Genomic DNA, 18,014 nt, shown 5'->3' with positions numbered 1-18,014 from the left:
AACACTTTGTTAGTAGGAGTATTTAAAATGTGTTTATGCCATAATGCACTTCGTTGAAAACATCTCCAGAAAAATGTTTTGTTGGCGAATGACATTCGTTGCACCAAAATTGTACCAATAGAGGTCAATTGATTTTTTTGGTACCTGTTTACTCCGTACGGATTCAACTTATTCCTATTCAAGGTATTAGTAAAATATAAATGTTATTTTTATGTATATTTTAACTTTGCCATTTCTTTCACACAAAATTAGTTACATAAAACTGCTTTGGTGATCACTTTAGTAAGCAATTCTCAGTGAGGATTTTTTAAATGCATGATGGCAGTGACTTGTATTCGCATACAGAGACCGAGACGGTTTGATGCAGACTTTGAAAGTGAAATCACTATATAAGTACTGTTCAGCATGAAACACGAAAAGGATGAATGAAACATGGAAAAATATGAACAACATTCCTGCAATGTTTCGTCATTCCTGTTACAGGTGTCGTCCAAACACCACGAGTAACTTTTCAAAAGTTCAGCCTAATGAAAACGGCCAAAATCTACTTCATAATGGAGAGGGATATTTTTAATGGAGACGGCCGAGGGATTTTTGTCATTCTCACATATGTGTGCTTTAAAGAGCTTTACGCTTCGAACTTGCTTACTACAGGGTGATGTAACTGAATTTAAAAACGAAGTAGATGGCCAAAGGCACCAAAACAAAACGAAAGAGAGGTTCGATGTTGTAGTAGCAAGCGTTTGTGCAGTCAGTTGTTGATAAACCACGGAAGAGCGCAGAAGTGTATTATTAGAGCTGTTCGTCGTTCACATTTGTTTACATTCACTGATCGGTCGAAACCTTTTTTTATTGCTTTCTGTTTTTCAACAAACAGTGCATGCCGGGTTTTTTTTATTACAATTTGAAGTGAATACTTGATTAAAATTGCTTACACTTTCTTATTTGAAAGAAACCACATAAAAAAATATAACGAACAGTTTTAATATATATTCGCCGAACACATCCATAACAAAGAAAGATTTATTTAAAGCAAAAATTTAGTGGAAACTGTTTTATTTGGTGTTGTTCTTATTTTGGAGAATCTGCTCGAATTAGTGACTGAAAATTAAGCGAAATATAAAAAAAGGCAAACCGAATTTTGATTATTTTCGTTGTGTGAACAGATTCTCACGTTGAGAGCAACATAACGTTGTCTGGATGGAATTGATTTCATGGGATTGGCAAAAAATCAATATGAAGCCATGATCTATGTTGATTGGTGACGATTGTCTAAGATTTGTATCTGATCTCCTTTTTCGAGATTTTCGCTTACAACGGACAACGAAAATTATGGCAATCATTGGCATAATTATCTATGCAGCAGCGATTCTATGTCGGATCTCATACGGACACCCAAATTATAATAAGGTAACAGTTTATTTTCATAATTGTTTGTTCGGTTTAGCGATTCATCCGCGGTGTTGTTATTGTTGTTTTCTCATCCTTTAAACGCATCGAACAAATCTATTAGCATAGTCACGCTTGCCTGTCTATTTCATCAGATTAGGCCACAAAGTGAACATACAACATTGCATTTTTATTGCAACGATCCAGCGCAGGATGTTGTACAGAAGAAGAAGAAACCACATTGCCGATCATTTCAGTAATTGCTATTCACATCTGCTGCGCTGATATTATCATTTTGATGATATTGATGAACAGTTAAGTTGCGACCAAGCAAAATCGACTGCAAAACGCACGTGAAACAACAACCGAATGAGCATAAAAAAAGACACGAGAGAAATAACATGATATTCTGGTTTTGTTAATCAATTCAATATTTAAATATAATGCAAAATGTGCTAAAAAAGTAGAAAAAAATCAAACCTTTCGAATTAAGTAAATTGAACCATTCGAAATGAAAACGAACACCGGGAAAACGAATCGACATTTTTATTTTGAAACCACAATAAAATTTATTCAAATTAATTCCAACAACTAAACACACATAAAAAACGATCGAAATATAAAAAATATATAATCGTGCCACGGAATATGATAAGAGAAGGATTCAACGAAACCAGAGCAAAGAACGGGCAGAAAAATGCGCGTTTTAATGAATGATCACATTTCCAAAATGACCGAACGCAATGAAAATGACAACAACAACCACATTTTTACACCGAATGTAATGCGACTCGTGTTTAATGGCGTAAAACGTGATTAGTTTATCATACTTCGGGTTACAACGTGCGATGCCAATCAACACACCGTCGCTGCTGTTGTTGTCATCATCATTGTTTCCTTCAAAAGTGTAAAGTAACAATGTATTACTACTTTCGATCGCAGGCACACCGTTAAACGAAACATTTCACTGCATTGCAACTTTTGTTTACATGTTAAATGATTAACATCTTAATTTTCTTCACAACAACAAGAATATCGTTCGATTTATTTCGAAAATAAAACATTTACGAAATGAACGTGTACCGTTGATGAATGCGATGTTGGAATAACTGAGATAATGTGCAGCGTGTGTCGTGTGTCGGTTGAATATTTAATGCGGCCACCGTTCACCTTTAATGAGATTATAATGTTTTAGGAAGTCTTTCGTTTCGATGGGACGGTACACGGTTCTCTCGCAGTTCAGCCACATCATTCTCTTTTCTCTCTTCGATTGCATTCGGACCGGAGTGTTGGCGTCAAACTAAATTTACGACATTTTTCATTCTTTCACACGTTTGTAAAAAAAACGAACTAGGCAATAAAATGCGTTTTCCTTTTATCGCATGCCGCGTGAACGATGGACGATTTTATAAATGGGCACATGTATCGTCCCTTAAAATCCATTTCAGTGTCTGAATTTTTATCTCATCGGAACATTTGTCAAGACGCTTTTAAATGCAATAAAATCTGTTGTCATGAACATGAAGCCATCAACACGCGAGTCGAAGTGTTTTCAAACAAAAGAATTCATCGCGACCATAAACCCATTTTTGTTCTTAACAGTTTTTGTTTTCAACTCGGTGCTTGTAGCAAATTACGCAAGAGACACAGTTCCACGAGCCTTTTATGTCTTTAAAATTGTTTTGGTTTCGTTTTGTCTTTTGGAATCGAATGTTTATGAGTTGTGTGTGTGTGATCACAAAGGCACGTAACAAAATATCATTCTTAAAAACGTCGTTCATAGCAAAGGCTACTGAACATTCTGGTCTATCAACAATAAAAATCGTGTTTCGTTTCCATCTCATCGTCACAAGGTTTCAACATTGGCACGTCTTTTTGTGTACAAGTTTGAAAAGGCATCATTTCGGTAGAGTCCACTGTACACACACTGTGACACCATCAGCAAAACCTACTGCACGTAAGGTTCAAGTAATTTAATCTTGTGTGTCTATACCAATTCTGTCGTGGTTTTTTTTTTTTTTGCCATCCAGTAAAATTGAATGCGAAGATGAACGATCACGATAGCAACGAATATGATGGAAGAAGTTGTGATAATTCAACTCATAATAGCAGCAGTGACGGCGACTGCGTCGGCATGTATCATGTTCCTCATTCAACATGTTTAATATTCCAGCCGTTTATTGGTTGACATGCATTTTTTTTCTCTCGCTCATCATCGCGTTTGTATTATCTTCAATTATGGAAGAAGAAAAAAAGAGTGTGTATTTTTGCAAACAATGTGCGCGCTACATGGAACTCAATACAAATTGCGTACTCGTCTGGAAAAAGACGAATTCTTTTGATTGATGAATGCGACGAATATGCTTCGAAGACAATACGGAATTTTGTGCAAAAACTTAATTAATATAAAAACCAACCGAGGCGGAATACAATAAATTACCAGAATGCGGGATCATTGATGATCATGAATCGGAGAAAAAAATGGTTGTATTACTTTTACGTGCTTGTCATTAATAAAATGATCAATTTGTGTCGTCTTCTAAAAAGATTCGGCATTCGATGTTAATCTGAAAAGCGGATGTGATCATCACAGTCCCATAAATTATTCAATCGACATAGTCGTAGAAGAAATTTGAAAACAATAACAACAAAAGCCATTGCGAAGAAGAGAGAAAACCTACCACTGTTGTCAATACATGTAACAACATAATGTAATATCATTCTTGTTCCCTTTTTTTATATTTCAGGCTCTTGATGCACCCAAATCACCGTCATCAATGGGCGATTTGCTTGGATTTCATCGAAATTTGACACCAACACAATTGCCATGGTTAAATGAAGTCACAACAAACCAATTCGATAGTAGTCATCGAATGACAATTGATGCGGGTACAGTTACACCAAAACCGACAGCCATTCAATTGCATGATGTATTTTTGGCAGTGAAAACAACACAAACAAATCATGCGAAACGTTTGAACATTATATCAAAAACGTGGTTTCAAATGGCCCGTGAACAGGTAATTCTGGTTAAATTTCTCTATTCACCATTGCACTCTCATCAATATTCAATTGATCTCAATTTTTGTTTTTTGTTATTCACTTGCCAACATTTTAACCCAAACAATTAACATTTGAACGATCGCTTTGCTTGGGAATCGATTTTTCGTTGGCTTCAATATTCTTCTTGCTAAAATTCTGTGAAACCATTTTTTTCCGTTCACATCCAATCAAATGGATCCAATCGTACTACATTTTGCTACCGCTTCGAATTGAAAGCCATAACTTAAGATATTATTTCCTTTTGGTGCCGCTTGTGTTCACCTCTTTTTATTCGCTTTTTCCTGCAGCTTGAATTCGGCTTCGACTTTGGCTACACTTGAAACCAATCTGTCCGCAGCGAACGAAAAAAACTATAAAATGAAAACAAAAGAGTGCATTGCACATAAATTAGTTGTCAGTGCTCTCAGTTCGTTTTTTCCCCTTCATCTTAAATGAAATGTTTCATTTAATAATAAAAAAAAAAACAAATCAGTTGATCCAGATGCTACGCATGGCAGCAATTCAGAGCGAAGAAAATCACAATGTTGCAACAACGCTATTTTGCTAGTGTATGCCTCACACAGTTGCAATTCACTTCATCTTGATTATATTTTAATGCATTTTATGCGGCCAATCTCTCTTTCTCCTGCATTCGCCAAGCACACACGAATAAAAGCCGTAATGTATTCTAAATGGCTGGCAAATAAACCGGAAGGATTATTTATACGACGCTGAAAACAGACCGTTTAACATGAACAAATGCGATGAATGAGACATGAAATTCTTCGATAAAGAAAGAACGAATACAGAAAAAACATTGCACAAACGATGAAGTGGATTACAGTGCACAAATTTATTAGCGTAAAGTAATTTTATGCACATCAAACGATGCAAAACAGCGCAGTGAACACATTCATTTTGTAGAAGTCGTATCTAAGGCCATCATCACTGGCATTTATCTAATTGCATGGGCTGATGAAGTAAATGCAATGCAAAAAAAAATGCACATCAATCACGAAGACACACACATCAATATCATCTTACATCGGCACACACCGTTATTGCTGCAGTTGATACAAAGCAAAAATTTCCATATCACAGGTACCAGCAATGGTGTGTATTTGGTCTCGTTTTGTATTATAATTCAATTACAATCGTCCAAGTCGAAACGGAACACCGAACCAAGTCGCAGCACTGATACACATGTTTATTTATTCGAAACGTTTGTTTCACTTTAATTCAAACCATAAACTGACTTGGCAAACATTGAACATGATCTACAGTATGTTGAATGTCTTAAAACAATTTAATGTCAACGGAATGAACGTTAATGATAGCATTTGTACAAGCAATGTAGAAAGCATTTTCCATTCGTCACTCAACTTCGACTTTTCTTCGAAACGACAACTTTTTTTTTGTATGTGTACATTTCATTCGGTCTTGTGTCAACCACAATATCGTCGCTTCATGAGAATAAGCCACTGTCGCATGTATGTGTATGCACTAACAATATTGTTATGACTTTATTCAAAGTAATTGTCGACATTTGCCGCATTCGAATAACATAACCATTTGGGTTGGTTACTTCTTTTTTTTTATAACATCCAATTCTAATGCTTGGTATGAAAAAAAAAACTCGTCTGCGACAACAACATAGCAGCCACAACACTGTGTGATAAAAATGTCATTGCACGCGCAATTGGATGTTATGTGGTGCCAAGCAGAAATCATTTTTCCCACAATCGGAGAAAAAAAAGATATGAAACGAATATCAATTTAAAAGAAACAGCTACTCCAAATTGGCGGCAGCTGAAAGTAACTCTTTTTATTCACAATTAAAATGGTTAACAAGCTCCAAGTTACAACCGAAGGTAGTGTGAGATTCTTTCTTTGCCATACAAAATGCATCACTTCGTTTGCGGAACGGAAAAGCATGCAAAATTATTGATAATTTTGTTCGCAATTTATTAGCCGTTGAATTGATAATGATGCACAATCATCTAGGTGTTTATCGCTTGTGACTATAGTATGTGTAAACCAAGAAGCATTTTAATTTTTCTATTTCATTTGAATATGATTATAAGTGGCCTCGGAATTATGTGTAAATCGATCTAACTTAACACCAGGATTAAGAAATTGGATCTCTCGAAACCGGTTTCACCGCACAAAACTTCGATTGAGAAGAGAACTGCGCGATCGCGCTCACTGGAACCATAAATACAGTTGGTGTCAAAGTGTAGCAGGAATTAAGTGACAATTAATAATGGAAACACAATGTTTTTATGCGATCATTTTGTGTGGAAGAAGAGTTATAATTTTGTTCCCACACATTTATGTGCTGAAACAAAAAAAAAAAAACTGGGGTTCGAATATATGACAACGACATCTCACAATTGAAGCAAATTGAACATAACTCACACTGTTTGGTTTTTGTGCGCAGAGAAAAAAAAAGTTAAAATTATAAAATGTTCTTATTTTTCCATATGCATGGAAGAGGGAAAAAAGGAACAAAATTACGAGGCAGTGGGTCGTGTTATGTTCTACACACTCTAAATACTCTTGCCACTTATTAATACTAAACATGTTTTTAGTTCGTGTTTTTTTCTCATATCATCTGTTCGGTGTGCATGAACTCTCTTACCCACAGCGTTGAACAATTGAACATGGCTTCTGGCTGTATACACTGTTTGTTCGTTCACTGCTTCGTTGAACTCAGAATTTTCATTATTCTGTTGTCGCATTTAATTTCTTGGTAAATGAAGAGAGAATGATAGAAAGATAAAGAGCCGAAGAGAATGAGAGAGAGAGAGTGAGAAGGGGAGAGATAGAGTTTGTCATAACTCGATCAGTTCCGATAACTGCAAAGCAATGGCAAACTGAATAATTATGTTTTGTTGATTCCATGTGCGTAGGAGGAACATTTTGAAAATGTTTTAATCAAAGTGCAACCATAAAACCCAAGTGTTGATTTTCAGAATTGTAAATCCCATTAAAGGTTTTTATTATGCTCTGCATGAATATTGTGCACGGTCATAAAAATTATAACTTTGTCAAAACTACTCGATCAAAAAAAGGCACCCGAAAAGAATACTTCAAGTAGACACTTGCCCGATCGATGATTGTGAGGTCGGACGAACATTTTCGAACGGTTCTTCAATGTTTGTTTTTTTTTCTTAACATTTTACAAAGAGTAAATATCCATTTGTGTGATTAGATCAGGTTTAAACAACCGCATTTCAAGCGAACTGCACGCAATTTTTGATGCTAAAAAAATGAACTCTGTTTACTTAGGACCGACTCAATCTTTCGGTGTGCTCCTTTTTATACCTCGGCCAAATGTTGTGTTTATCTAAATCTTTGCTGTGGAAATTTCATCTTAAGCAAATACTGCAGTGTTAAACGATATCCTCACGTCAATATTTTCTTTTCAATCGAAGGGCAAAGCAAAATAAGAGACTAGAGCGGTTGGTCAAATAGCCATTTAAAATTTTTAATTGAAATGCCATAAAAGAAGTATGTTCAACCGTCACATTTTAATTTATTCGTTCGAAAGATCGTGCGATTGCCAGTTGCATTGATTGACGATAGGTTGGCAGCGCGATCCATCCATTTCGATTTGTTTATCAACTATTAAGGAAATATGTTGACGCATTTGTTTTCACCATTTTTCATTTTTTTTTTTTAAATCTCAAATGCAATGTTTTATGGATGTGCTATCGCTCTATTTACTCTCATCCAAACAGAATGATGTGTGTACACAGTGTCCGAACCCAGCGATGAAAAAAAAAATACACCTCATATATACACATAAAATCTCAGAAGTGAAGAGAAAAACAAAGTCATAAATATTTAAACGATAAATAAACTTGTTTAAAATTTCAATTTGAAGATTTGAATGTGAGACACAAATCTTGTTTGTGGAATGCATTGTTGTAGCGATGCGGCAAGAAGAGATAAAATGACGATAAGAGCACACAGTGCGCTCGTAGCCAATTCCTAGGAAATCACTTCGTTAGTTTCAACCAGTTAAATCATTAATTGAATTTAAATGAAGGCGAGAAAACGAACGATATGTCATTTGTTTTCAGCTCTTGTCCATCAAAATTGGAAGTGGAACGAAACAGAAACGCTCAAAATCAGAGAGCCACAAAATGGACGGTAAAATCTTGAGTGGCAACGTAGGGCCACTCATCTCATAAACAAAACAGATGCTTGGCTACAAAAAAAAAACATCAATCAAACAAACAGTAAACTTATTCTGACTGTTTTGTGGCGAACGAAAATATATTATTTTACGATGAAATGGTTTGCATTTTTCGTTCATTCGAACGCCCGAGTGAAAGAAAAACAAATAAAAAATCACCGATTTATGACTTCAATTGCCACTTGTTCGTAGGTTGTTGTTATGTTTCGCCATTCGTAAAGTTTGGCTATAAACCGAAAAGTATCGATCGACGCTCATTTGGCCGAGAAGAGAAATGCATAAAAATTCAAAACGAAAAAAGAAACTTGTTTTAACCAGAAATCAAGTACGAGAGAGAGTGAATTAAGAGAAAAACACTTGTGCCCTAAAATGTATTTGCACGAGATGCACTTGCGTCTTAAATTGCCCTCACAAACGTTCAGAAGAGAATGACTGAAGGAACAGTGTAGAAAGAGCCAAAATTTACATAATTGCCGCAATTATCTCGTATTTTTGTAAGATCGTTGCAGTTTTTTTTCTTCATCTCTTTGATGCAGGCCACAAATGCACATACGTTTTTTTTTGTTCGTATTTGGATTGAAAGTGCCATTAACCATTGAACAAATGCCCGCAAGTTGAGAAGAAGAAGAAGTAAACCGAAGACCAAATCCAAAGTGTTTTCATTTTGGTAAATGAACGCAAGTAAACGATATATTATAGCATCGTTCGCTTTTATGCAATCGCTCGATATATCTCCTTTCCGCCTCCTCAACAGTGAGGTACGCGACCGGTCATTGCAATCGATCGATTAATTTTTTTTCTGTTTCGATTACGCGTGCACATACTTTTTCGAATCGTTTGGCGCATCTTTAGACCAGAATATTAATGGCAATTCATCGAAACCTCTGCATTAAATGTGCGTCTTCGGCGAAGACATTTTTTAATCAATATCCAACCTTTTTCGGCTATGTAGCGTGCCAACAACCACTATTCTCGTGTGTCCGCGCATTTCACTTCGTACACTTTAATTTGATTTTAATCTTAAGAAATCGCCTGCAGAACACATTTGAGTATTCAACTCGTTATCATTACGTACGTACGTCACATTGAAAAAAAAAAGAGAGCAATGAAATGGGCCGAACAAAAAATCATAGCATTTAAGGAGAGAAAAATTACGGCTGTTGCCATTAAAAAAAAATTCGTCGTTGTTGCGTGACAAACATTCCGACAAAATGCTTTGAAATTAAAATTATAGTCATGACGTAATTACAGTTCTGTCGTCTTTCGATTGAGTGTACAAAATGTTACCGAGAAAAAAAATTATATTTGCAATCAATTTACACATATTTTTTTTCTCTTCGCAGGAAAAGAACCACAAAAAAATTTCTGCAAGAAATTGAGCATTTTTTAATGTATTTTTTTGTTTTTCATTGTCCTTTTACAGACATGGTTTTTTACGGATGCCAACGACGATTTCTACAATATGCGATTGAACAAACATTTGATCAACACAAAATGCCCAAAAGGCCATTCGAGACGTGCATTATGCTGTAAAATGGCCGCAGAACTTATAACATTTCTGGAACATCGAAAAAAGTAAGTCACCATAGTAAGCAGATAAACGAACACACGAAGGAAAAAAACAACAGCAACAATCCAACGCGAATAACAACAACGTTCTTTACCATCCACCCCACTGAAGTCGATGGGCATTTCTTGGCACAGTTCAGTGCGCACGCAGCTGTTAGGCATAAATTCAGTCTATTTCACAAAACCATAAATTACCATTGTTTTACCGAAGAAAAAAAAGTATATACGCGAGGCGCTTTCTTTTTTTTGCCGAAGCAAGGAATTTTCGATTTAAAGAGTAACTCTTTCTTGTTTAGAAAAACCGTCGACGCTTGGATAATGATTAATTAACAAAAACTCTATTTAATTTATGATCGCTTCCATTACTCACGGATTTCACCGTTAAATATTCTGTGTTGAATCCATGTACTTCTATTAGGTAGGAAAACACTCCGTGACGATTATGGCAAACACTTTTCGAACCTCATTTTTGAAGCAACAGCACAAAAAAAATGCTAATTGATCGTGGCGTTCAGATAATATTTTTCATTAGCTTCTACATTAGCACATACGGGTCAAATCGTTCTTATATGCCTGGTTGTATCGTTCTTTTTTTTTTCAATATGAATGCAATGGAGGAAAAAAGAGTTTCTCAAACTATCCATTAAGATCAGATAATGTGCGATAGAGTTTTAGTTTTGAATTAAAGCCATTCGCCATCCATATTTGAACGATGGCAACCGCTAAGAACCATGTTGCACCGATTTTCGTTTGAACGGGCGTTTCATTGTGTGCCCTGCACTTACTTGAAAACTAATTAAATTAGATTTTCGATTTATTCGTATGTGTTCTTCAATTTTCTCAATCATTCATCTTTATTACAATTTTGGTTGTTCGTTCTCGCCGCCCGATGTTATTATTACATGCCACAGCTGCTGCGTATCAAACCACCGATCGACGTGATTTTTATATATGTTCAAGATCTTTTCTCGTTCTGTTTAATTTGATGCTCGTGCATGACCACCATTGTCGACGGTACGGCGAAATTGAAACCATTTTTCTGCCTTTCATTAAGTATCACTTCACGGATACAAATCAAAGCACAATTGATGCATCCGGCCAAAATGTTTCAACAACGACTTTCGATTTTACGCTTCACCACAAATCGACACTTGACAGAGACGCATTTAACCATTTCAGTTAGTTGTCTCATCATCTCAATACATAAACAATATTATGTTATCAAATGAAAAGTTTCTGATTTTATAATACGGCAGTTTATCTTTTTGATTAACGATCAGACATATCAACCGCGAAGACATAAAAAACAATCAAAAGATTGTAAAAAAGTTATTGTTTCATAAAATCTAATGAAATTGAATTTTTTTCCGGGGTAAATTACTTCATTTCAAAATATATCAATTTTACAATTACGACCAATACACGATTCATATAGCAAATGATCAAGAAAATTATTTAATCAAAGTGTAATGACTTTATTTGTTGGAATTTGACGCAAACAATTACAATTGATTGACTCTAATGAATCATTAAATGTTTGTTTGTTTTAGATGGTTTTGTCATTTTGATGACGACAATTATGTGAACATTGCGCAGCTTCAACTGTTACTGAGTGAATATGATTCATCGTCATTATGGTATTTGGGAAAACCGAGTGTGGCATCACCATTGGAAGTGAAATTAAGCGAGGTAAGTCGAAGAGCTACCATTCGAAAGAAACGTAATTTAATTCTGAATTACAACCATTTGAAAGAAAATGAAAGAAAATTGATTAAATTCTTTTTTAATTCTTAATGTTCGTGTCTCTTTTTTGTAGACTACCGATCATCGAGCTCAATTTTGGTTTGCAACGGGTGGTGCTGGATTTTGTATAAGTCGACCGCTCGTACAAAAAATGGCTCCAGTCATTCGAAACGAAAAACTAATGACAATCAGCGATCGCATTGGATTTCCGGACGATGTAACCATTGGTTTTATAATTGGTACGACAAAACAAAACTATTTTTATCATTTATACTTTTGAAAACATGATTATAATGACTTTCATTTCATTGTGTGCGCAGAGTATTTGTTGAAAGTGCCGTTGACTGTTATCGATGAATTTCATTCACATTTGGAGCCACTCGACCAGATTCCACCGCAGACGTTTCGCAAGCAAGTATGTTGTCATCAATGAATAACGTTGCCGTAATTAAAACAATTTGAAACTAAAATTACATTTTTTTTTGCTTTCTTCCAACAGATTTCCTACAGTTATGCATTCGAAAACAATGCGAAGAATGTCGTTAAAGTGGACGGATTCAATGAACGCACGGATCCAACGAGATTTTTGTCATTGCATTGTCACCTGTTTCCGCAACAGAATTCTTGTTCGCTGAAGAAACATTCTGGATTCGTTCAAAAAAAATCTCCGTTAACCAAATAAATTAAAAGTATTTGATGGATGGCAAAGATGAATGCAACACGTTAACCAAATAAATAAAAGTGAAATTATCTTAAGTTGGCTAGGGCTGTGATCATTTGTAAAATAGCTGTAATCTCAATGAAAATGTGAAAATTTTTGAAAATAAGAAAAAAAAATCAAGAATTTTATTTTAAATTAGCTTGAAGAGTCTTAAACAAGCACAAAAGAAAATCATAAGATATTTTAAAAATGACTTTGAATACATATAATTGGTTCTGATTTCTTTATTTATGGAATCATTCGAATACATTATGCTTTATGGAAAGTTAGTTTTCTGCATACATTTCTCAATCGTATTATTTTGATAACATATTGTAGTTTTTAGTGGTGTCTTTATTTGACAGAAATACAAACTATTTCAATGGAATAAGTGTATATGCCTAGTTGTTCTTTCTTTCATTATATCGAAATTGTTCATTTGTGCATCGAATTTTCATTCGTTGCTTCTCTATTGCAACAGATTTTTTGTGCTCTAAACCATTTTTGGTCGTTAAGAAAATGTGAATTCCTGTATTTGGGTTACTTTCTTCACGGCTGAAACGAAAATTTCATTGCGACTAAAATGACAATACTTGAACTGCTGCTTTCTTTCAAAAACCACTTGGCTGTTCCTTTCGAACGACAGTTGAAATAAAATCGTAATTCATGAGCTTTATAGAAAGCGACCCAAATTCAAAAGTTCCCAAAAAAATCAAAATATATTTTTCGTTGAAAACATACAATGATTTTTAGATAGGATAGATGCGTAAGATCTCCGCAAGATCCAGATCCAAGCGTGCGTACGCTGCCGCATGATGCATACATATATAATACGCACGCAAATTCGTTATTCTTATTTCCCCTTCTTTGATTCGCATGCCATAGCATTACGGAGTAAGGAATGTATGTATCATGCGGCTACGTACGCACGCTTGGATCCGGATCTTGCGGAGATCTTACGGATCTATTCTATCCAAAAATCATTGTATGGTTGAAAATGTCGATTTGATTGTGTGAAACGAAAGAGTTCGCTTTTGATTCGATTCAAATATATTAATATTGACTAAGAAAATTTTGATTTCACTAAATACAGACGAAAAACATATTGGAAGCAATTTTCAGTACTTTTCATCATACTGATTATTCAGACAGAAATTTCACTAATAAATCATTCTGTGTTTAATATTTATCGTATCGATTTCACGAAATTTCTTGAAAATAAAATTTCTTTTGATAAAATAGAAGCAATATTTAAATAAATAAATAAAAAATATTTCATTTGAAAAAAATTCTAAATTTAATTTTAGTAGCTCATGGAAAAGGGCATTAGATGTATATATAATTTGATTTTCCTACAATATATATGTAACCGATCAGGTTCCTTATTTTCGTTCTCTCATTTTTCCGCATAATATTAGTTTGTGTAGAATTAGTAATTTGTGTTGCTTCGATGTAGATTCTTTATGTTGACGATGCAATCTCTGTGCATCGCACTCAAAGAAGAAAAAAACTCTTACATACTGAGGAGTGATAAATCTGTCAAGTTTAATGTGAGTGTGTGACAAAAAAAGTACACGAACTATTCCAACCGAACAAAATTGTGCGTTTCGGGTCCATTGTTGTTTTTGTCGTTGCACTATACGGATTTTAAAAAAAATAAACATTGGCTTGATACACGACATACAGTCAACAAATTAAAAATCAGGTTGATCAAAGAAAAAAATCTAAAATCATTGCTTGTTGTTTAGCGTCATTGAATCGGCTCCAAACCGACCACAGAAAAACAAAACTCGTTATTCATTCGTGCGCCATAACACATGTGCGGATTGCATTACAAGTTCTAATTTACAATGTGGGATGTTCAATTTGAAATGCAGATTTTTCCACTCGACACACGCACACACCAAACAAGAGAACAAAACAAACAAATTAAACATCAATAACGCTATCGTTTTTCTTATTCATCTCCAAAATCGCGTTTGTTTTGAGTTTTTCCTGCATTTGCACCAGTTTGTCTTGCATTCGACGAATCTGAAATCGAAAATTTTTGTTTTTAAAATCGTTTTCTTTTTTCATTTCTCGGTTTTGTAATCGATATTTCGGAAATCGGTAATAAAAAAACAAACCTCTTCATCTTTTTGTAGAAGTAAACGATCGGTTTCACTGATTGTATCGAATGATTTTGTATCATTTGATGATACAGATTCACGTTTGGATTTACTTCGATCGCGCATTGCGTGCTGTGATATCTGTGAAATGCACTGGGCACGATAGTTTTCGTAATGAACATCTTGTGTGGTGTCTTTTAAATCTTGCATATGGGTTGAAATCAACATTCGCCGCAACTTTATGAAGTCACTGTGCTGTGGATTCTCAACTAATTTGAGACGGGAGACAGAAGAAAATTGTGAGATAAGATTTTATTTACACTTTTAGACTATAAATAGCATCAAAAGAGAATATATTGTTTACCTTCAACGCAGCCCCACGAATACGTTCGACATCTCACCTGGAAATCGAGAAGAAAAATGTGTTATGAAAAATATTGCAAAAAATGTGTTCATTGAAATTGTGATTGACAGTGCAAAATTGGGTCACAAGTGTTAGTTGGCACTACCACCATGGTAGATTGATGAATCATCAATAATGATTCATAAAATTGATAAGTAGGCAGTCGTCTGCAAAATCGAATGTTGTTTTTTCTTCATAAAGCAGTGAGAAAAAACAAAAACTGTATTTTCTTTTATTGTGTCCGGTGACTCACCTTTTTGCCACCAACTTCAACAAGACTGTTGCTTGCGACAATAGCAAATGGAATGCTTTCTTTGAGTTCACGATCTTGTTGCTTGAATTCTTCATCTTCATCGGAATCACAATCGGGAAATTGATACAAATCAATTTTATGCGTTTCCAAATCGTTTAAAATGTTTGTTTTGAGCCGTTTCATTTCGTTGGTTGTGAGTGCATCTGCTTTCGCAATTACAAGTACAACATTCACTTTTTTGTGCAATCGACGCAGAAAATCAATATCCATCTGACGAAGACCATGACCATACGGCGGTACAAAGTATAAACAACAATGTACACGATTATCTTGAATATTTCTGCGATTCAAACCGCTCTCGTCCGTAAAGAATTGACGATACTAAAATAGAAATCAAACAAATTCATTAAATATCGAAGTGTATTTGATTGTCCGAGAATGAATGTGAGACTTCTCCTGAGAGTTTATTGAAATGTAACACCGCCATACAAAAAATGCTGACTGTCAGCAATTTTTGTATGGCGGTGTTACATTTCAATAAACTCTCAGGAGAAGTCTCACATTCACTCTCGGACATTCATTTGATGTTTGCAATTTCTTACTTGATCGTCGATGTAGTTGATGACGGTTCGCCAGCTTTCTTCGCTATTGATGCTGTCACCAAAACCAGGTGTATCAACAATGGTTAAACGTAATTTAACGCCTCGTTCTTCGATTTCCATTTGTTTCTTTTCGATTTGTGTGGTACGTTCAAGGCGTTCGGTCACCGTTGGTACAACACGATTCTTGTACAAATCGCCCAAAAACAGCGAATTGATTAGAGTTGACTTGCCTGCCAAAATACCAAACAATATTTTAAATGATTTTATGATACATTATTTGAAAATTTGTAATTGACATGCCTAGTCCAGTTTCGCCTGCCACTAATAATGTAAAATCAAAACCACGTTTCACTGATTTTCGATGGACTTGCTCGGGCAGTGTGGCAAAACCGATGTAATCTCGATCGAAGCTATTTCGCACACCTAACAACAACAACAACAAAAATCCACACAATCAATATATCAACAGTAGAAATAAACATTGGAAATTTATTTAGTTATTTTGCACTCGAAGTTCAATGAATGCAACAAAATGCAATAAAACGAGAGAAATAGAGTGAAAAAAAAATGCAAAAATGCACTCACCAGCCATGTTTTATCTCAGAATTTTCTTTTTGGCAAACGATTTTGGTGAATATATACGCACCCTGTTTTCTTTAATCACACATACATAAAAATTTCCGCTCTTCACTTTGTCACACTGACTTTTAAACTTTCGTTTCGCACATTTATGATTAAAACAAAAAGTTCAATATTGCTGGTTTAATAAAAATAAAACAAATTAAATGTGTTTTGCACTTGATAAACAACAATCATATAGAAAAAAATTACAAACAATTGTGTATTTATGAGAATGACTCTCTTTCACTTCCATCTACGGCAAAAACTCACTTCTAATGATTTCTCGTTTTGAATCGCAAAATGTTTGTTCGCGCTGCTCAAAACCATCACACCCCTCCGAAATGAACGAACGTTTTTATCATGTGTGCACTACATTAGGGCATATGAAATGTGAATGTGAATGTGTGTGTGTGTATGTGTATTGCCCGAATCCCGTTCACCATCTCATTCACTCTAATCATTGTTATTGAATATTAACCAAATGAAACGAGCGCGCGCACGCAACATATATGTGTATGTGAGTGTTGTAAACAGACTGTTGTATGGTGAAGTTTATACCGTAGATGCAAACGGCAATCGGTCTATTTATATTTCACAATGCGCCGAATCCAACATTTATTATTCTTTCCGTATCTCGGTTGTGTGTTATTTATTTCTCTCTTTTTTTTCTATTATTTCACCGCATGTTCACCGAACGACCAACAAACAACTATGCACATATGAACTGTGTATATATAAATTTCAACGAATAGTACTGATTATGTTGCACATATACCACGAAAAAGAAAACGTCTCGAACGTGAGGAGCAAGTTGACGATGAGCAACGGAAAAATGGAATAAATCGATATAGCGAGTTGTGTCTTTACTCGTTGATGACTACAATGAAACTGTCGTACGTTTTGATTTCAGCAGAGGCTAGATGTATGTTATGTACGTGTGTGCATGCATGTGTGAGTGTGTGGTTAGGGTGACGCGATGTGCTAACACATTCAATTTTCAAATTTGGAATTTCAAGCGAAATAATAATAAAAAAAACCACATCGTTATACTAGCAAAACGTCTTGCGTTCGATACTTTCAAACCAATTATCGCCTGGTGTTTACCGGCATCATAAATATCTCTTTACACATTTATATTGGTTTCGATGCCAATGCAATATTGTATGGTTTCATCGTCGTTTCATCAGTCGTCGGCATATTTATGAAACAACCGTTAAATATGCATGACATCTTTGCCAAACATGGCTATATGTATACACACAGTCAGCATAATTTCGCACAGGAAAATTGAATGAAACGAAAAAGAAGAAAAGAAGAAGCAGAAAAAAACAATCAAAATAGTTTTGAATTTTTTTTATTTCCATGGAGAATTGTTTATTT

The 18,014-nt window shown here is 34.9% G+C and overlaps 2 protein-coding genes across 3 annotated transcripts; one reads left to right on the top strand and one right to left on the bottom strand.

Annotated features, from left to right (window-relative positions):
* The first annotated feature begins 767 nt into the window (after positions 1-767).
* LOC116341591 (fringe glycosyltransferase-like) lies at positions 768-12,916 on the top strand. Its single transcript, XM_031768746.1, has 7 exons — positions 768-1,410; positions 4,137-4,409; positions 10,059-10,210; positions 11,755-11,893; positions 12,021-12,186; positions 12,268-12,362; positions 12,447-12,916. The coding sequence occupies exons 1-7, from the start codon at positions 1,252-1,254 to the stop codon at positions 12,627-12,629; spliced, it is 1,167 nt and encodes a 388-aa protein (XP_031624606.1). The 5' UTR covers positions 768-1,251; the 3' UTR covers positions 12,630-12,916.
* Positions 12,917-13,537: 621 nt separating this feature from the next.
* Positions 13,538-17,536, bottom strand: LOC116341696 (septin-2). 2 transcript variants are annotated; one of them, XM_031768923.1, is made up of 8 exons: positions 16,849-17,536; positions 16,599-16,770; positions 16,314-16,436; positions 16,014-16,243; positions 15,412-15,792; positions 15,120-15,156; positions 14,774-15,024; positions 13,538-14,678 (listed from the first exon to the last, which is right to left on the bottom strand). In XM_031768923.1, exons 2-8 carry the CDS (start codon positions 16,603-16,605, stop codon positions 14,577-14,579), a joined length of 1,131 nt encoding a protein of 376 aa, XP_031624783.1. In that variant the 5' UTR covers positions 16,606-16,770; positions 16,849-17,536; the 3' UTR covers positions 13,538-14,576. The 2 variants fall into 2 exon arrangements, with proteins under 2 accessions (XP_031624783.1, XP_031624784.1); XM_031768924.1 differs by having other exon boundaries at positions 16,905-17,536.
* Positions 17,537-18,014: the final 478 nt, after the last annotated feature.

Source organism: Contarinia nasturtii, unplaced genomic scaffold (genome assembly GCF_009176525.2).
Source record: "Contarinia nasturtii isolate CC-2019 unplaced genomic scaffold, AAFC_CNas_1.1 Cnas_scaffold_745, whole genome shotgun sequence".
Taxonomy (NCBI): domain Eukaryota; kingdom Metazoa; phylum Arthropoda; class Insecta; order Diptera; family Cecidomyiidae; genus Contarinia; species Contarinia nasturtii.
Note: the sequence above shows the minus strand (reverse complement) of the source record. Positions and strands in the feature narration are given on the sequence as shown.